Below are 21,387 nucleotides of genomic sequence, written 5' to 3'. Positions count from 1 at the left end.
ACTGAGATGGAAGAAGTTTTGAAACATCCAGCTCTTGATATCATCGATACAGTTACAGTTCTTCTAAATAACTTATAGGGATTAAATAATCAGAGGACATGTAGCTGTGTGTCATCAATCATATAAATGATGGCCCAAAAATTCTCCTCTGTAGGACCCCTGAAAAGATTTTCATTTCAACAGATTTAAAACAGCCATCAGAAACATAAATGCTTCTGTCCTTTGCAGTATCTGTCCTACATTGGTGGTAGGAAGTAGCCACAAATGAACCTTACTTTGATCTACTAATCTTATTCATCTAATCAACTACCACAATGTATGTGTGTGTATTTAGATGTTTGTAGTGGACAGTGTGTCGAAGGAGAGCTGCAACCTGAGCGAGTTCACAGTGACTGGATCTACTTACGCCCCTGAAGGGGAAGTGTGAGTGCCTTTAACCTTTAACCCTTAAATCATGAGAGTCGATAGAATATGGATGGATCTGGACTATGAAAACCAGCAATTATAACCTTCCAATTTATCCCTCCATCCCCTCCTACATTTTTGTTACAACCTGCATGCATTCCTCCACTTTTCCTTGTCTATTCCTTCTTGCTGTAAGGTTGTAACAACTAATTGATAAAATGAATTATTAAAATAGTTGGCAACAAATGTAAATTAGTTAGGTCTAGTGATGTAACTGTTTGTGACAGCACACAGTGACACAGTGAAACGTAAACACACAACACTACCCAGACCTTTTACAAGGAAGCTCACAGGAAAAAGTGTGCAGGCAATATCTGGTCCATGTTCCTCGGACAGTTGCGTTTTTACTTGCAGCTCACCAGAATAATATCTAGCAATGTTCAAGTGCATGTCTGATAGCATGTCACTTCATTAACGTTAACATGATACTCACTTTTAATGTTCATATTCTGACAGTAAAAAGTTGAAAACAGACTATATTCTTCTGTAAAGGTCTGATAAAATTAGTTGTTTGTTGCAGCCCCAGTGTGATGTGATTTATCCTTCACCCTTATTCTTTCCTTCTCTTGCTCCAGTTACAAGGATGGCTCTGTGGTTAAGTGCAGTCGGTATGAAGGCCTGGTGGAGATGGCTTCCATTTGTGCACTGTGTAATGACTCATCACTGGACTACAATGAGGTAAGAAATGCAAACAGTAAGATCTCAGACCATCATAGATTACTGTATATGGTTCTGGGACACCGAACTAACTTGTGTGTATGTGTGTTCCAGGCAAAGGGTGTGTATGAGAAGGTCGGGGAGGCAACAGAGACTGCCCTCTGTTGTCTGGTGGAAAAAATGAATGTGTTTGACACTGACCTGAGAGGACTGAGCCCTGCTGAGAGAGCTACAGCATGTTGCTCTGTAAGTGTGTGTGTGTATTCATGTGAGAGAGAGAGAGGGAGAGAGGAGAAGAAATGACGAACAAAAAAAGAGGCCTACATTTTTAAAAAGTGCTGATGCATATGACTCATTTATCATTCCCATAAACATGGGCATCTATTATGAGGGACTTGTTGAAACCTTTTTAGTCTTCTTTTTGCAATTACAATCTTACTTACTTGTGATCACATTAAACCTGTAACTTCTTAAAAGAAGTTTAATCAAGCCTACTGACTTATTTAAGAGATCTGAGAACAAGAAACATAAGTAATCATAAAACATATTAAGCTGATAACATGAAAGTAGTATATACAATCAATTATATATTCATAGACAACACAAGATTGACATAACATTCACAAAAAAAACCCCAAGGAAGTGAGGAAATATAAACGTTTATTCCTTGTCCATTACTTCACTTGTTTTGCTGCATGTTTACACAAAGAAATTGTCTTCCTTGCCAATTACCATTTTCTGCCTTCTTCTATGTTTTCTGTAAAACCGCACCGTAGCCAGAATGTTAATGTTTGCATAAGTGTAACATAGCTGCAGCTATGCAGCCAACTCTGCAGACACATATTTGACATACATACAATAATGGAGAAGTGTAAATTCAACTAGATGCTACATGCTGCACTTGCTATTCTTTGTGGTATAGAAAAGCAGTTACACTGTAAGTATAGTGTCTGCAGCCCCTCCTCAGACTGAATGTGATCACTGCTGGAATCAGCAGATAGCCCACACACAATATTTTTCAGAACATTGATTTCCTCTATAGAACCATATGTTAATGAAAAGATGTCATTTAACATACTTAGCTTTCTTGGGTTCTGTCAATTTTTGACATAGATCAGAACTCTGCCTCTCTTCCTTCGTCTATCTCATATGAATAAATTATAGATCTATACATCTGTATTAATAACAATGTTTGGGATCTTAGAAGAAAGCTTAAGATAAAATTTTAGTAAGAATAAATACATCTGAAGACTAGTTTTTCAATCTGCTTGGTTCCTACTACTGCATACATTCCCAGTTTGGTCCTCTCTATTTTTATTTCTGATTTTTTTTCTCACAATAAAGCTCAATAACTTAGTAAAGATAAACTGTGCTCACTCATATCTGTCTTTTTTTTGGCTACTTATATAGGTAATTAAGCAGCTGATGAGAAAGGAGCTGACGCTGGAGTTCTCCAGAGACAGAAAGTCCATGTCTGTCTTCTGTTCATCCAACAAACTAACCAGGTCTGCCTCTGGATCCAAGATGTTTGTCAAGGTTAGTTAAAGAGTGCTCATGGTAAGCCAGTGGGTTCTCTAGTGGTTTTCAAGAGACTAATCTTTTCCCCCCATCTCTACTTAGGGAGCTCCAGAGAGCGTGCTGGAGCGCTGTAGTTATATCCGGGTCAGTGGTTCAGCTTGTGTGCCTTTGAGCCCAGCATTTCGAGAGCAACTCCTGTCCACTGTACGGGAGTGGGGGTCAGGCCGAGATACACTCCGTTGCCTCGCCATGGCAACAAGGGATACACCCCCTGACATTCATAGCCTTAACCTGGAGAACTCAGCTGCCTTTGCTGACTATGAGGTGATCATGATTATGGTGATGAAATGTTTTTCAGTTATCCTCAAAGTCTGTTCCAGCTCTCATATAAATGTATTTACTAACACTATCCCACATAGTTTTTCCTAGATGTGTGAAATGATGATGGTCAGATGCTGAATGGGATTTGGCAAGAGGAATGCACTTTTAATGATCCATGTTGAAGTAGAAAAGCTAAACTACTTTGTCTCAACCTTCTTCCCAGTCGGACCTTACCTTTGTTGGTTGTGTGGGCATGTTGGACCCCCCCAGGAAAGAAGTTCTTGGCGCAGTTCGAATGTGTCGGCAGGCTGGCATACGAGTCATCATGATCACAGGTACAGCTGACAAATGCACACACAGCAACATGCACATCTAATAGTGTTTCATATGGATCAAGAGGTTTGGCATGGGGGCAGTGTGTTGGGAGGAGGAGGGGGTTCTCTGGTCATTGTTTCCTCTTTACCATTGGAGTCAAATAAATAAATATACTATGAATTAATAAAGGCTTCTTTTTTTTTTAGTGACAGTTATCTATGTTTTTTAAACTGCTACCCCATCTACCAGATGAAGAAAATATTTATCTGATATATTTTTACAGCAGTTTATTTTAGTTGATGTTTTTATCCCGAACATAACGAAAGGGTAGTGAATTTGCCCACAGTGTATCATTGACCTATGGAAAATTTCTAAATCATATTTCCAAAATGTATGTCAAATTAAGGTTTGTCACCAAAAATCATTTCATTTAGTGAAATACAGTGAAACTTATGGCCAAATTAAGAGTGAAAAATGACCCTTGGTGGATGAAAACATCCCGAACAGTACATGAAATTTAAAGGAACTATTGGGCACTGTAGGACCTTCAATTTATTTTATTGTAAATAGCCATATTGCCAATGTAACTATCCCTTCATGTTTTAAACACAGAACTGGCCTTCCTCTTAAAAAACCTCATCACAATACAAACCTAAAACATTACCATGCTGTCTTTAAGCTCACTTTACAAAGTTTTGGAGAAAGTGCACAGCTTCTGTCCTGTTTAGAAAATAGCAGCATTATTTAAAAAATCCAATCTGGTGTCAGGCCTTGACATCGAATTTGCTCTTCCTACAGTTTCAAATGGCCTACTGTTTTCCTTCCTTCTGATAATTGTGCCATTTTAATACTTTTAGACCTTGGCATGGTTTTTGATATGGTTGACCACTGTATTTCATAAGTCCCAGTTTTTCTGTTTTTTGGGGGTTTTTTTAGACATGTACCTTTTATATGCTAAATGTACAAATAAGCAAAAGGTTTGACCTCCCTACCAATGATAGGTAGTAGACAGTAATGAGGCAAACAAATTAAACATTACCAAAAAAATGACTTATTGTTTTGTCAATTAAATCAGTCATCAACAGCCATTAAGATGGATATCATCTAGTAAAAATGAATACATTTTCACTCTGACCTGTCCTGTAGGTAAGGTCATAATTAGTTTAACTAGCTTTAGTTCTCTAGCTAGCACTAGCTAGTAATAGATGAATTTAAATGATTTTATTTTATATATTAAAATATATTATATTTTTAAATGTAGCTGTAACAACATATCGTTGTAGCGATTCGTGACGCTTTTTCACCACAGTATGTTTGTGGTGCCTTGGCGGTGGCTTTGCGGAATGCAGTGGTTTTAACGTTTCACTAGCCTAAAAAAAATATCCAACATACAGTCCCTCATTCTGCCACCAGGTGTCGCAAAACCTATTAGCCTGTTTGTGGACATGCAAAGATACAGGTCCTGTGCCAGATAAATAATTATAATATGCTACACTGGATTTAGTGTCTAGTAAAGGTTCTGTTAAACATGGAGTACAACACCATAAGTTACTAAAAAACACCATGTACATTATTAAACAGAACAAACAGTCATGTAGTCTAACATGTGGTTGCAGGGCACATTGTGCATGTGTCACATTTATAACAAGGCATAGCACCCAAATACAAATGAAGCACGGCAGTTAAGTGAGTTTATTAAATAACAAAGTAACGACACATGCAGTCCAAAATCCAAATAATCTAAAACACGGAACATCAAGCAGATGAAAGAACATGTACAACATCATACTGAACACAATAAACCAGTAAACGAAAACACTGACAGCAAAAGTACTCTATAAATACAAAAATAGACTAACTAGACAGGTGAAAGTTATCTATACAGAGACAAAAGCAAAACTAGAAACACTGAAGAAACAACAGGAAGTAGGATGCACCTCAAAATAAAAGTCCCTGAAGGTCATGGTAATGGACACCAACGTAATGTTGTGACTTCATTAATTATTATTAAAAATCTCTAACACTAAGAGAAGAACATCCAGGATCTATTGAATCATTAAATCCTGAAGTTTTTAATGTCCATCTCTTGGTCAGGAGGGAACTCCCCACAGCACCACTGGTAATGTTATTAAGCAGCAATCATTATGTGTAAACTATTACAAAAGCCTACGACAAGTTTCAATTTATATCATCAGCAGTGCAAAATGCGCCACATGTTTTTTTTTAAATGGGCTATTCATTAGGAATGTTGCACTTATTGGTGCAAAATTCTTACACCTTAACATCACATTAACACTGTAGGTGTTTTGCATCTAAAAAGACATTTTACACTAGTGATACCAATAATGGATTATTCATCTTGTTGGATGTCTGGTTGGAGCCACTCCCAGTTGGGATTCACACCTATGGACAATTTATAGCGTCACCAATTAACCTAACCTAACCTAACCAACCTGCATGTGTTTGGACTGTGGGAGGAACATAAGTACCCTGAGAAAACCCACACAGACCCAGGGAGAAAATGCAAATACCACACAGAAAGGCTCCAGGATCAAAGGGGATTTTGACCCAGAATCTTATTACTCTGAGGCAACATTGCTAACCACCGCACCAACATGCTGTCCAAACATTAATCCAACAACTCATCACTCACCATTTTTCTCCCCAGGTGACAACAAAGGGACAGCCTTGTCTATCTGTCGAAGGGTGGGCATCATCACAGAGCAGGAAGAGGAGCAGGAGGGCTCAGGGATCATTGGGAGCCTGACAGGGCGAGAGTTTGATGAATTGTTCCCCCACCTGCAGCGTCAGGCCTGCCAGACAGCACGGTGTTTCGCCCGGGTGGAACCAGCACACAAGAGTCGTATAGTGGAGTACCTGCAGAGCCTGAATGACATCACTGCCATGGTGAGTCCATGGCCTGTTTCAAGCTGCATCTTGGTGTGTTAATGACCAGTTGCTTAAATTATCCTCCTACTCCATTGTAGTGGACTTAAAGCAGCAGAATATGTTCACATTCCTGATTGAAGCAGGAGGCAGGAGTGATATCCCTCTGACAATTTATGACTATGAAACTCCCACTAAGGTAAACAACAGGAGATGGTACAGGCTCTCCAACAAGTACTGCACTGTCATTTGATCAAGAGCAGATCACTGGCTCTTCACAAGGAAAAACCCTTTTTTGGTGATTTATATCCTGCTGTAAATACTTTGAATCTACTCCCTTTTCAGGCAAGACCTAAAACCTATACAATGACTTATAAACTGGCCTTATATATTTTCTCCATATCCTCTCCTTATATTCCTGCTTTGATTGCTAAATATTTTAACATGTGACCAGACATCTACAGAGCATCATTGTCAGACTATGGTGTGATATAGAAGTGATGCTATTGTTTATTCAATTCAATTAAACTCAATTTTATTTGTATAGCGCCAATGCTTCTTCACCTCGCTGCGACCTGTCAATGACCTTTATGCAAACTCAATTCAATTCAATTCAGTTTTATTTGTATAGCACCAAATCACAATACAATAATCTCAAGGCACTTTATAAAAAACAAAAAAACCCAACAAATCCCTTATGACCAAGCACTTGGTGACAGTGGAGTGGAAAAACTAACAGAAGAAAAAAACCTCCAGCAGAACCGGGCTCAGTTTGGGTGGCCATCTGGCTCGACCGGTTGGGGTGAGTTGATAGAGGAGAGAGAAGAACAGCAACAATAAACAGCCAGTAACTGCACATCGGCAATATGCAGCTCCAGGACCAGGGACACCTGCAGAAGATACAGAGAGAGAGGACAGAGAGAGAGAGAGTACAAACTAGGGGAGAAGGAGAGCATAAAGTTAGTGACATTCAATGGTGGAATATACATGTGAGGAGGGAGTAGAGGAGGAGAGGTGGAGAGGAGGAGAAGGGAAGGGAGGGGAGTATTAGTGTAGGGGAGCTCAGTGCATGGATGGTCCTCCGGCAGTCTAGGCCTATAGCAGCATAAGGGATGATTCAGGGTTACCTGAAGCCAGCCCTAACTATACACTTTGTCAAAGAGGAAGGTTTTAAGTCTAGCCTTAAAAGTACAGAGAGTGTCTGCCTCCTGAACCCAGACTGGGAGCTGGTTCCACAGGAGAGGAGCTTGATAGCTAAAGGTTCTGCCTCCCACTCTACTTTTGGAAACTCTGGGAACCACAAGTAGACCTGCACTCTGAGAGCGAAGTGCTCTATTGGGATAATATGGTACTATGAGGTCTTTAAGGTATGAAGGAGCTTGATCATGAAGGCATTTGTATGTGAGAAGAATTTTAAAATTTTAAATTCTATTCTGGATTTTACAGGGAGCCTATGAAGAGAAGCTAATATAAGAGAAAAATGATCTCTCTTGCTAGTTCCTGTCAGAACGCTGGCTGCAGCATTCTGGATTAACTGGAGGCTTTTTACAGAGATACTGCGACATCCAGATAGTAACGAATTACAGTAATCTAGCCTTGAGGTAACAAATGCATGGACTAGCCATGCTATTAGCTAGCTAAGCTAACTGGTAGGCTAAGGAGCGCTAAGTCTGGAAATAGCAATAAATACCAGTCAAAATAAAAAGGTACTTGACTAGTACTGGAATGTGTAGCGTTAATGAATTGTTTAGAGAGTTTAGTTAGTTTGTAGGTGTGTTTCACTAAAGCTAGTCTGTTGCTAATCTGTAGACGAACTGTACAGCACAACACACTTGCAATAGGACGTGGATTCACTTACCCAGAAACAGTCTCCACCTGTAATCTCATGTTCTTTCGCAACCTTGTTGTGAAGAAGGCACTATATTTATCTGTTATTCCTGCTTGTAGTTAATCTCTATATAACTATGACGTTTTGATTTTCATTTATGTTGTTGAACTATTGACTGGTTAGTTAGTAAGTTTGTCATATGTTTGAACTTTGCTGGGTGGAAAAAGAAATTATTGTTCCCATCTTAGAAAAACATTCTTAAAACTTACAACACAATAAGTTACTCTCTTGATTCACACATGACCAGCAAGGATACAGCACTTCCTGGACCAATGACATCGTGCCAAGCACAGTCATGTGACGAACCAGATGGATTCCCCCGCTCAGCATGGCAAGGCACAAAAAGACAGTACATAGACAGACAGACCATGAAGAGAACTCTCTGAGGAGAACTCTGAAAGAATGGAACTCTGGAACTGAACACCCGAAGAAAATGAACTGAACTGAAAAGAAGAAGAGAACAGAATGGGTGGAGAGAATTCCAGAACAGAGTTCTGAACAGAAATAGATAAGAGTTCCAGACAGATTCAAATAAAGTTAAGAGATTTCCAGACTCTCTCTCCCTGAGGAGAAGATGAGGTAGAGACTGCTTTTACTGCCCAGCAGAGGGCAGAACCCACCGGTAGACTGCAGTCGGACCTGCTCACATTGGAACAGACCGAGCCTCAGTAAACCCGTGGACAAGCAAGTAACCTGTGGCTGTTCTGGTTGTCTCACACTAATCTCAGTTGGTCTCCATAATTACTAGAGCTTCCTCCTAAACTCTGTTTAGACCTCAGACTCAAACACAGAACATAAATTAATTTCAAGATTTCTTTTCCACCACTGCAGACAACCTGTTAGACTGTTAATACTGTTATTCGTTAATTCAGCTAATTCCTCAAATCAGTTCTCCCTCCATTTCTCCCTATGTAAATAGCATGTAGAGTATATATTGTAAATAGCTGAATAAATCTTAAAAAGACAACTCACTGTTATTTCACACAGTAAATACGTCACTGAATCCTGAGAACTCTCCCGCAGATTGTAGACTGATATCCTGCATTACTCATTAATTAATTGGTAGATCTACCGATAAATGATCTGGTGCCCCAAATTATTATGATGGTTTATGATATTCATAATTCACAAACCAGACATAATAAACCTTCATGTTCAATACATGTATATATTTAAATTCGCTACACCATCCTCTCTCTTATGTGTTCAGACAGGTGATGGGGTAAATGACGCACCAGCGCTGAAGAAGGCAGAGATCGGCATTGCTATGGGCAGTGGCACGGCTGTGGCTAAATCAGCCTCTGAGATGATCCTGGCTGATGACAACTTCTCCACTATTGTAGCTGCTGTGGAGGAGGGGAGAGCCATTTACAACAACATGAAACAGTTCATCAGATATTTGATATCATCCAACATAGGAGAGGTGGTCTGGTTAGTAGGGAAAACCATTGCGCTGATACAAGTGGGAATCCAGAAGGCTTGGAGATAATCAAGTTTTGTAGCAACTTAAGATAACAATTGTTTAATATTTAATAATAATTTATTTCATAATTGTTTAATAGATTAATAGAGGCATTTATTTTTAGATCATTTGGACCTCTCACTGTTTCTGTTTTTTCCCTGCTTTCTTCAGTATTTTTCTGACAGCTGCACTAGGCATGCCTGAAGCACTGATCCCAGTGCAACTTCTTTGGGTCAACCTGGTCACTGATGGGTTCCCAGCAACAGCTCTGGGTTTCAACCCTCCAGACCTAGACATCATGTCCCGCCCTCCTCGCTCCCCCAAAGAGCCTCTGATCTCCAGCTGGTTGTTCTGTCGCTACCTCATCATTGGATGTGAGTCATGAGCCTGAGTTATCAGTGATTAATGTCCATCTCTTGGGGGGGGGTTCATACGATGAATTTTATCGTAAGAAAGACTAGACTAGACTAAGACACATTATAATCTATAACTCAGAACAGACAGGGCGAAAGCAGGTTGACCTGTGATCCACAGAGCTAAACTATAGTTAACAGTGGAAAGTTATACAGCTTTATGAGCAGTGACACCCGCAGCAATAATACTGTAGGCACCTTATGTACATTTTTCTATGATTTTCTCAAGTTTTAGTGCACTGTCTCTGGTGATCATGGCATGATCAATCTGTAGTATATATCCATCCATCCATCCATTCTCTATACCCGCTCATTCCTAACCAAGATCACGGGGATCTGCTGAAGCCTATCCCAGTTCTCTTTGGGTGAAAGGCAGGGGTACACCCTGGACAAGTCACCAGTTAATCGCAGGGCCTGAAATTACACACCCTCAGAGTGGATCATATCCTCTCTACTCCCTAATGTGCGCCCTGCACAGCTCGGTCTGTTTAACACAGGCCCTCTGATTGCACCTGTTGTCAGTATTGTCTGAAACATCATGGGGACATATACAAGGTATTTGCTTATGAGCTGCATTCATGTATTATCTCTCCACTGTTGCCAAGTGCTTGCTCATAAGAGATTTGTTGGGTTTTTTGTAAAGTGCCTTGAGATGACTGAATTGTGGTTTGGCACTATACAAATAAAACTGAATTGAACTGAATTACTTTATATGCTCTGTGCACTTCCGCCATTTGCCAGTGTGTGTGATTGTTTCTGTTCTGTGGTCTGTAAAAATAATTACGGAAAATAACAGAGAATAAAACCCCAGCCTTACAGCCACAGCAGGAATCTAACTTGTGTTGTCGATATGACAGTGCTATGCTTTACACTTTCACCAACCTCTTCTACAGTGAGCTGTACGCTGCTGTTTCTTAGGACTGACACATGGTGACTGAAAATGTATACTACAAAATAGTAATTTGGGAGAGTTGATTAAAAAATTGACAGTTTTAAAATAGTGCAGTACAGTTAATCCTCCAGTCTCCGCTCTCTGTGGTGAGCTCTACTGTGTTTTAATGAAGCCCAGTTGACAATATTTTTGCTGATAAAATGAAAGACAACATATGGTTGTGACAGCAGCTGTGTGATATATGAGATTTAAAATGAATGTTCACAAAGATGTTTTCATTCTAGTAAACTGTACATGGTGTTTACTATTTTAGTAACGTATGGTGTTGTGCTTCATGTTTAATAGATCTTTGAACAGATACATTAAACCTGGTCTAACAGGTTATAGTTATTTATCTGCTGCAGTAGAATCTGTAGATTTGTACATCAACAAACAGGGTAATAGGTTTTTTGACACCTGGTGGCAGAAAGAGGGACTACACTTATTATATTTTATTTTATTTTTTGCCTGGTACAGGACTAAAACCACTGTATTCTTGACACAAAGCCATGGCCAGGGCACCGCAAACAAACAGTGGTAAAACAGTGTGACAGTTTGAATTGTTACATATGTACTCTCACAGGCATTTGCCATGACAGTCACGCAATTCTCCAGTTCCCACTCTCTCATGTCATACCTCAGATTTCTAACGCTGAGATCCCAACATGAATATGCATTTCATACGTAGCTTAGCGCACGCTACTGCTATAGAAAGCAAATGAAGTGCTGCTATGTACGGTAACATAGTAATTATGCACGAGTTCAAATACTGTTTATGCTCTTGGGTAAAGATAACCGAAAACCTTACATAGTTGCTAGGTTACCATACATGCACAGAACTGTAGTCAGTTTAAAGTTTGCTATCCGTAGTATCTAGCTAGTTGTCCTCACAACGCTCTGCACTATGTGCTATGTGGAGGAGACATTTGAGGAGTCAGTGGAATGACTGTCAAGAAGCAAGGAGCATTAGGTGGAGCAGGTATCTAAAGGTGTCACTTTAAAAGTGAATGGACATCCAAATGGCCCTTCATTACAGTAGGCACCACCAGCTCCTACTATTGGTGCACTGTTCTAGGCAGGAAAGCTCGTGTGACCATCAAGGTGTGACTGACGTGACCAGACAGTAATAGCAAAGGACATCAGGCCAAAGTACAGGCACACCAATCAACAAGCAGCGTGGCACAGTTTTATACCACAGCCACACAGTTGATGGCACAGGAATACAAGAAGCAAAGGTACATTATATTATATGATGTATTGTGTGAATTTTTTCTTAATTGCAGTCTAATCTTAAATATGTAAGCTACGTTGCTAGATATTGATGTCTTCGTTTTGTAATCAGAACTCCAAATTTATACTCAGTATGTTATTTATATTACCAAAGACGCCCAATTTGTAGTAGCTGAATAGCACTTCACATTTATTTTTAAGGATTACTATTGCAACAACACATCATCAGTAGGGTAAAACTAACCTGTCTCACGACACTCTAATCCATCGTAGGCATTAAAGATGTAAAGTATATTCCATGCATCATTTTCATTCATTAATTATGTCTGTCACAGAGCAGAAAGTTTAACACTTTCAACGAGCTTCACTGGCTTTTTTGGTCAGGGCTGTTGATTATGCCTGTGTAAAGCTACCCCTCATAGAGCCCCACATCAGATTTGTTGATGTCCAGCAGAGGATTGAGTGTAGTGTAGACGATTCCCTGTACTTTGTGGACAGCTTAGGGTTTCACATTGTGAATTAAATTGCCAAGTTTATTGACCATATCTAAAAACTAATCTTGCTGTTTTGCCTACCTGATACATGTACACATCATGTACATGATCAGGTCTGCATCCAGGCCAAGCTTGCTGATTGGCTAATTGCTTCCTGAAGTCCTGGTCCTGCATGAGGCAGAGAGTATAAAAGACAGAGGAAGGGGCGAGGATGCAGAGGGATTTTTGAGTTTATGCAGCTGAAAGCCTTTTTGTCTATCTATTGTGTCTGTATGCTGATTAACAGTCTTGTTGTCTGAATTGGAGATGTGGAAGGTTGGGCTGAGGTAAGGACACTTGCATACACCTAGGAAGTCTTTGGCTGTTTTGAGGCGTTGGGCAAGTGGGCTGTTGCCTTATAATATGTATGTTTTGGAATGGTCATTTTTTAGGGAAGACATAGGATTTTGTTTTAGATTCTAAGATTATTTTCATTAGTGACTTAGTACAGAAGAGCAGTGAGGGGTGTTTAGTTTTGTTTCTTTGTTTGATTTGAGGCTCAGCCAACTGGTCCTGCCTCCTCCTCCCTTTTTCTTACTCGCCCTCTCCACTACAGATAAACCTTTGTTTGTGTGTTACTTCCTTGGCTGTTGTCATCTCTTGGATGTCACTTGTCACTTATGAGGTCCTTCTCCTCCATTCTTCAACATTAGTTGAAGAGGAGTTGGATTAGCAAGAACGCATAACAATGGGGGACCAGGCTCTGGACTTCACGCGGAAGTCACTGTCCCCACAATGTGACAGTGTAAGCAGGTGTCAGTTCTGATGTTAAATACATTTATAGAAATAAATATTTGCCTGAATTTGTCTGTTTTTTTTTTGTTTGTTTTGTTTTTTTTTTAGATTTGCTCATTGATTTCATATCTATTTGTGCTGGTCAGGTCTATGTAAAATGTGTTTTTTAGGTGAAAAAATAACTGTGTGGGCAGGGTCACTGGTGCCATAACTCTGACCCCAAATCTCATAATCTCACTCTGAACCTTTGGTCAAACTTGGCAGCCCTGGTACTTACTAGACAGGATGTATAAATTGTTACTTACCGTCCTTGTTTGCAGGTTATGTGGGAGCAGCTACTGTTGGAGCTGCTGCCTGGTGGTTTATGGCAGCCCATGATGGACCTAAACTTTCCTTCTATCAACTGGTAAACACACATCTTACCAACACTACACCACTGTCATGTTAATAGTACTAATGTGGCATTATATCATATACTTCAGTGGACACACTGACCACACAGTGGACTTTTTGTGACCATAAACATGGTAATACATGCATAATTAGATGTAATTAGCAAGTTCCAAATTAAATAAGTAATTATAATTATATATATTAATTATTAATTAAATGTCATTAATTACAATTTGAAATAAATACATAATTAATAGATAATGTATTCAATGTGTCATTCATTAATTAAAATACAGATTCATTTTATCTAAAAAATGTATATAATTATTTCACTATTTCATAGTGTTGTGCTGCAGTGCTTCATGAATTTATTTTATCTGTAAGCCTTATCCATCAAAGTCAGTGGGCGGGGCTATTGCCGATCTAGTCAAATCCATTGCTTGGGTCTCAAGTTCCTCTGCGACCCAATCCCTGGATGCTGAAACTGGCTCTAGGGACATGGAATGTCACCTCACTGGGGGGGAAGGAGCCTGAGCTTGTGCGGGAGGTCGAGCGGTACCGACTAGAGATAGTTGGGCTCACCTCCACGCACAGCCTGGGCTCTGGAACCCAGCTCCTTCAGAGGGGCTGGACTCTCTTCTACTCTGGAGTTGCTCGTGGTGGGAGGCGGCGAGCTGGTGTGGGAGTTTGGTGTTGGAGTTTTCCCCCCAGAGTGAAAGGGTGGTTTCCCTGCGCCTTCAGGTCGTGGATAGGTCTCTCACTGTTGTTTCGGCCTATGGGCCGAACAACAGTGCAGAGTACCCGGCCTTTTTGGAGTCTCTCGGTGGGGTGCTGAAGGGTGCTCCTACCAGGGACTCCATAATTCTGTTGGGGGACTTCAACGCTCAAGTAGGCAGTGACAGTGAAACCGGGAGGGGCGTGATTGGGAGGAACGGCCTCCCCGATACGAACCCGAGTGGTGTTCTGTTGCTGGACTTCTGTGCTAGTCACAGTTTGTCCATAACGAACACCATGTTCAAGCATAAGGGTGTCCATCAGTGCACATGGCACCAGGACACCCTAGGCCGAAGGTCAATGATCGACTTTGTAGTCGTGTCGTCTGACCTTCGGCCATATGTTGGATGAGATCCGCCCCGAGTACCTCAAGTCTCTGGATGTTATTGAGTTGTCATGGCTGACACGCCTGTGCAACATTGCGTGGCGTTCGGGGACAGTGCCCCTGGATTGGCAGACCAGGGTGGTGGTTCCTCTTTTTAAGAAGGGGCAGGGTGCTCGAGGGTGCTCAAGGGTTCATGGGAGTTTGCCCAACCAGTCCACATGTGTTTTGTGGACTTGGAGAAGTCATTCGACCGGGTCCCTCGTGACATCCTGTGGGAGGTGCTCCAGGAGTATGGGGTCCGGGGCCCTTTGCTGAGGGCTATCCGGTCTCTGTACAAACGGAGCAGGAGCTTGGTTCGCATTGCCGGTAGTAAATCAGACCTGTTCCCAGTGCACGTTGGACTCCGGCAGGGCTGCCCTTTGTCACCGGTTCTGTTCATTACTTTTATGGACAGAATTTCTAGGCGCAGCCAGGGGCTGGAGGGAGTCCAGTTCGGGGACCACAGGATTTCTTTTTGCAGATGATGTTGTCCTGTTGGCTCCATCGAGCCAGGATCTCCAGCGTGTGCTGGGGCGGTTTGCAACCGAGTGTGAAGCGGCTGGGATGAGAATCAGCACCTCCAAGTCCGAGGCCATGGTACTCAACCGGAAAAGGGTGCCTTACCATCTCCAGGCCAGGGGAGAGATCCTGCTTCAGGTGGAGGAGTTTAAGTATCTCGGGCTCTTGTTCACAAGTGAGGGAAGGACAGAACGTGAGATTGACAGATGGATCGGGGCATCGGCAGCAGTAATGCGGTTGGTGTACCAGTCCGTTGTGGTGAAGAAGGAGCTGAGCCGGAAGGCGAAGCTCTCGATTTACCGGTCAATCTATGTTCCTACTCTGACTTATGGTCATGAGCTCTGGGTCATGACCGAAAGAACAAGATCGCGGATACAGGCGGCTGAAATGAGCTTCCTCCGCAGGGTGGCCGGGCGCACCCTTAGAGATGGGGTGAGGAGCTCGGTCACCTGAGATGAGCTGAGAGTAGAGCCGCTGCTCCTCCACATCGAGAGGAGTCAGTTGAGGTGGCTCGGGCATCTGTTTCGGATGCCTCCTGGGCGCCTCCCTGGGGAGGTGTTCCGGGCATGTCCCACCGGAAGGAGACCCCAGGGAAGACCCAGGACGCGCTGGAGGGACTACGTCTCCCGGCTGGCCTGGGAACGCCTCGGTGTCCCCCCCCCCCCGGAAGAGCTGGAGGAAGTGTCCAGGGAGAAGGAAGTATGGGTATCCCTGATTCGGCTACTGCCCCCGCGACCCAGCCCGGGATAAGCGGAAGAAGATGGATGGATGGATGGGTCTCAAGTTGATTCTTTCAAAACATGGTGACTATGTTAGTGGGGGACTCTCATGAACTTCATTGGTAAGAGATATTTTAGACCTAGCAGAGAATGTAGAAGCAGGACTTGCTGACCCAGAACATATAGCATCTAAAGCGGAAGAATTTATATAAGTTATTGGAGTTATTTCCACACTGTTGTGCCCTTCAAACTTCTAAGTTTGCAGTCACTCTACAGTCAATTTTATTAATTGAAGACACATTTAATTATTTAATGCTGTATTTATTTATTTCATTTGGCACTTTTGGTCCTCCATATTACGCAAGGGACAAATATCCTTCCATCCATCCATCCATTATCTTTACCCGCTTATTCCTAATTAGGGTCATGGGGGTCTGCTGTAGCCTATCCCAGCTCTCTTTGGGTGAAAGGCAGGATACACCCTGGACAGGTCACCAGTCCATCACAGGGCAGGGACAAATATTAGTTAAATAAAATAATAATAATAACAACAGATTGACAAAGCAGTTTGCCAGAAGGTGTAAAAAGGGAAAATATTGTACTTTTGATCAGGTGGCCAGATAGCAAATGAATTGCTGTGTGTATATAAACTTTAGAGTGTAATAAATGCTGTAGTTATGGTTTGTTCTGTTGTTCCCCAAGGTGTCAAAAATAGGTCTTAATATAGATTTTTTTTTTTAAATTAATCTTAGCATTTGACTGATTATCATAAAGATATATAAAAAATGTGACCAAGGTATATATTCTGTGGATCATAGTACTTTTAAGAAATATCCTTGTTTTTCTTTCTTATTACATGAAATGAGCTACTTTTGAATGATAATTTTGGCCATATCAATGCTTTGGTGAGACTCTAGTTAAGATATGTGCACCTGCAGGATAAACTACACCTAGCAAGAGAACCACAGACTTATAATACTACCAAGTAGTTACTGTGAGTGGTAATGGTAAGTAGAAAGGTGCCAGGAATGTTTTTTACACTTTTGTGTCCTCCACAGTCCCACTACCTCCAGTGCAGTGAAGGCCACATTGAGTTTGCTGGTGTGCAGTGTTCGGTCTTTGAGTCTCCTTATCCTATGACTATGGCTCTGTCTGTCCTGGTTACCATAGAGATGTGCAATGCCTTGAACAGGTAAGAACAAATAAAAATAAAGCATACATGTGCACTAAACTGCATATTCAACACATAAGAAACAATTCCATGTCACTGTGAGATTATTTAAAGGTTTAAAATGCCATAACAGAGTGCATAAGCATAAATAAAAATGTTTGTGTTTCTTTTGCTGTCCAGTCTTTCAGAGAACCAGTCCCTACTGAAAATGCCTCCCTGGTCAAACCCCTGGCTGGTGGGGGCCATCTGTCTGTCTATGGCCTTACACTTCCTCATTCTATATGTAGACCCACTGCCGGTAGGAATGATGAATGCTGCCTGAAACAATCCTTGAAAGTTTCCACAGTTTTGATAGTTAATTGTGAAAGATTTAAATATTTTCATGCCAGAGGATTTGAAGGGTAAAACAGCACTGCACTAATACAGTGGTCACATAGACCACACATTAGAAGTCTTTTTACTAACATTATTTCTATGCAGTGCCTAAATAGTCATCTTTTACTTGTCTTCAGGTGATATTCCAGATTCGTCCACTGTCTTGGCCTCAGTGGGTGGTTGTGTTGAAGATGTCACTTCCTGTCATTTTAATGGACGAGGGCCTCAAGTTCCTGGCCCGCAACTATATTGAATCAGGAAGCCAGATCCAGGTCAGAGCACATGTTTGGTAATGCTTCTGTTAAAATTCAACAAAGGTTGTTTGTATCTCAATGTAATCTGTGTCTGACAGTGTTTTCCCACCGGCATTTAGTCCAGTTGAATCACACTATGGTTCATTTCAGTTCCTTGGTCTGGCAGTGAAACTCAGGAGTGGACTAAAACAAGCGAACCAAGATCACATCCAGTAAAGGGTTTCAAACAAACTGTGGTGTCTGCGCTTGGTACATTTGTGCTAGGAACACAATACAATCTTGGTCCAGACCAACTAGAAGGAGTAGTTTGTCTTCAGGTTAACCAAGTTGTGTTGCATTCTTAATTCCTTTCTTACGCTTATTTGACATTCTGTTGGCATAAATGTTTGATATATAGCTCAGATAATTATTACAGTTATCAGCAAATGTCAATTGTGCCATTTGTCCGTGTTGCAGAACAAATTTCTTCCATAGGAAGTTTCTCATATAAAGAACACAGACCCTTTTCCTGTGTTTATGTTCTTGTTACCACCCCAAACTCATTTCATGTTCTCACATGACCTGTAGTGATGCATTTTTTTTTCACTTGGATTTTTCTCTTTCTGAAAAGACACTGAACCAAAGGGAAAATGCATGGAATTTACAAACTGATCTATTGAGTCAGACTAGTGCAAACACACTTTTTTGAAAATGCCCTAACCCTTCTCTTTGTTCAAATCCATTTCTCTAAAAGACCCTTGAAGAGGAGATGGAAAGTACAAGGGCCAGCACAGGATTGTTTGATACCATGATGACAAAGCTGCGTCAGTCAGTGAAAGGCGTGTCCTGGTCGTTTGTCCTTATCGCTGCACCACTAGTGATCTGGATCTTTAGCCTGGATTCTGACATCACCAACATCTTCTGGGAGTGATATGGGTAAAAGTACAGATGGACTTTTGGGGGGAAAACATTAGAAGACAGGAGATTGAAAGAAAACAAAAAAAGCTAACAGAGTAGTACTGTGGGAAATGCAGAAGACAAGCAACCAGAATGTGTAAGGGAAACTAATACTAAGGGAAACAATATGTAAGTATTTTGCTGAAATCCAAGAATGTAAAGAGTGTGACATTTTCCGCTAACAGACAATCAAAAAAACAAGAGATAAAGTGTGTAATAAAAAGGTGTTATGTGTAGCTAATAGTGATCACATTTCATATGAATCCCATAGCTTACTTAGAATGTATATAGACCTGCTCCCCATGCTGTTGTTTCTTGGGATTCATATAAAATGTTGGTCAGTGTTTGGTCCAACACTTTAGTCCAGAGTGAAATATCTCTGAGGCAATATACCTCTACAACTAACCATAGTACCACCAGCCTTAGCTTTATGTTTCCATTAGCATGTTATGCTAATGTGTGAACTTTTACATTTCTACTAAAAGTTGTGATAAACATTAGCATATTAGCATTAACTTGCATATTATTTGAAAAGACAGCAACTGACATCTGTCTTTCTGCTGTGAGTTCAGTTTAAAACCGATGGTTTAATTTAACTTGTTTTTAGAAACTTGGGTGTGGTTTCTCAAGGTAATTGTAAATCCTGTACTTAGTGTGTGAAGCCCTCAAATTCTTAGTAGCAACTAGCTAGCTTCAAAACCAGTACATGCACTAAGTCAGGCTGTGTTGTTAAGCAGTAGTAAAGACTTGTGTAGGTCAGCAATTAGTAAACACTGATTGAGTTATTCAATCAAATTAGTCAACAGGAAGCCATTGTAGCATCACTATCTTTGACGTAACTTCCGACACTGATACTTTTCTAAGGTCAAACCACAGGTCACTGTCTAAGGTCTGCCAAGTTTTGCTTTGCTGTATTCATATAAGAATATAGAGAAATCTGTATATTGAGAGGGGAATGTATAAGCTAACCTAACAAACACTTTCAGGGGTATTATTTAGTCATTCCCCTCTCCCCTCCCCTGGAGTTGTTAACCTAACGGTGTACTGATGGTAAAATGCTACACATGGCATCTTTTGGGTGAAAGTTTGTGGTTGGAAAAAATAGTGGATTAGTGAGAGAGAGATCGGTTCATCACAGCATTTCAAATCTTAAAAGGCCAGTAATTTAGACCTTAATTTTGGTAGATCTACAGTTCAGTAGCCTTCATCGACTTTTCTCTTGATTATTTATGGTTAGACACAATAGAAGTTCTGAAGGACATGAATTGACTACTATATGTACTGTACATAAACTAAATGAATTGATATGGTTCTTTATTAGGACTTTAAATATACTCTACTTTTATGACTGTCACTACTCAAGTTCCACCCACTACAACAAGGAGGTTTTTCATTGCTTTTGTTCTTGGCTTTGCTTCCTTTCTGCCCACGCCTGTTCACCACAGCAGCTGCCTCTGTGTTAGCAGAAATTTTCTGTTTGACAACCATTGCGTTCCAAGCTCTAATACTGTGATTCATACCAAGGTTGTAGGCCCGGCCATGAGCGAGTGTTTGATGTAAATGTGTTTTTGTCCAAATTTGTTACGTCGACCATTTTGTCCACTGATGTCATTTTGACATCTCACACTGTTTTGTTTTTTTAAATTCTTAATATATTCCTTTCTTAAGACGGTCCTAATAGGAGGTAGTAGTTTTTTGTTTTTGTTAGTTTTTTATGATAAAACAAGGAACCTGTTGCTTTAAAGGCATTCAACTTAGTGATGTACACCTCTTTTATGCTGGCGGTTTTTTTTTTTTTTTAATTGAAACTTTTAGTATCTATTACTCCATAATCAATGCTATATAACCTGCCTCCTTTTTGTTAGATTGCTTTTTTTGCTCTAATTTGTATCTGTCAGTAGCATGAAAATTGAAAAAATGACTAAAGGGACATTTGTTGCAATAAAATAGGAGAAAAACACTTAGATATGCTTAATAGTATTTAAGTTTTATTTTTATTTATTAATATTTTATTTCTCTGCATAGCTGTATTGTAATCTGACAGCATAACCGACAAATCCCTTTTGTATCATATTTAACACTTCTTTATTACTACTATTATTTATTATTAGCTGACCCCCATGTTTTCAGAGTAGGATGAGTTGAAGGGAGGATTTGTCGAGCAACATTAAGGTTCCAGACTGTCACTGTAAAAAAAAAAAAAAAAAAAAAAAAAAAAAAAAGCCTTGACTGACACAGCTTTAATGAAAGTTGCATTTAAAAATTGTTTTTCAAATATCTTTTTCTTTTCTCTATGTCCATATTGTTACCTCTTTGTCCCCCTATCGCTGACCTATATTTACACTAAAGCTGAACTTTGTAAATTAGATGTTGGACTTTTGTGTCTTGTCCGTTCTGCTGGTAAAGGGTTTGCTGTCTTGAGGGAAATACAGTATGTCACGGGATGAAAACATTAAATAAACAAATTAAAGATCAAATGTGTTGTGCATTTTTGACACACTGCAAAAGCTCCACAATAGTTTTCACAA

General features: G+C 40.5%; 1 protein-coding gene across 1 annotated transcript in view; it reads left to right on the top strand.

Annotated features, from left to right (window-relative positions):
• The window catches only part of LOC113128013 (sarcoplasmic/endoplasmic reticulum calcium ATPase 2), a 34,497-nt gene extending 13,859 nt beyond the window's left edge, over window positions 1–20,638 (top strand). Inside the window, exons 11-24 of the mRNA XM_026303028.2 lie at window positions 335–423; window positions 1,041–1,143; window positions 1,237–1,368; window positions 2,533–2,658; window positions 2,743–2,964; window positions 3,185–3,296; window positions 5,945–6,183; window positions 9,261–9,481; window positions 9,684–9,886; window positions 13,675–13,760; window positions 17,182–17,315; window positions 17,475–17,592; window positions 17,807–17,941; window positions 18,657–20,638. Of these exons, the coding sequence (XP_026158813.1) occupies window positions 335–423; window positions 1,041–1,143; window positions 1,237–1,368; window positions 2,533–2,658; window positions 2,743–2,964; window positions 3,185–3,296; window positions 5,945–6,183; window positions 9,261–9,481; window positions 9,684–9,886; window positions 13,675–13,760; window positions 17,182–17,315; window positions 17,475–17,592; window positions 17,807–17,941; window positions 18,657–18,833 (2,097 nt within the window). The 3' untranslated portion in view covers window positions 18,834–20,638. The remainder of the gene's footprint in view (window positions 1–334; window positions 424–1,040; window positions 1,144–1,236; window positions 1,369–2,532; window positions 2,659–2,742; window positions 2,965–3,184; window positions 3,297–5,944; window positions 6,184–9,260; window positions 9,482–9,683; window positions 9,887–13,674; window positions 13,761–17,181; window positions 17,316–17,474; window positions 17,593–17,806; window positions 17,942–18,656) is intronic.
• Window positions 20,639–21,387: the final 749 nt, after the last annotated feature.

The sequence above is a fragment of the Mastacembelus armatus genome, chromosome 1 (assembly GCF_900324485.2).
Source record: "Mastacembelus armatus chromosome 1, fMasArm1.2, whole genome shotgun sequence".
Classification (NCBI taxonomy): domain Eukaryota; kingdom Metazoa; phylum Chordata; class Actinopteri; order Synbranchiformes; family Mastacembelidae; genus Mastacembelus; species Mastacembelus armatus.
This window is presented reverse-complemented; position numbering and strand designations above follow the sequence as displayed.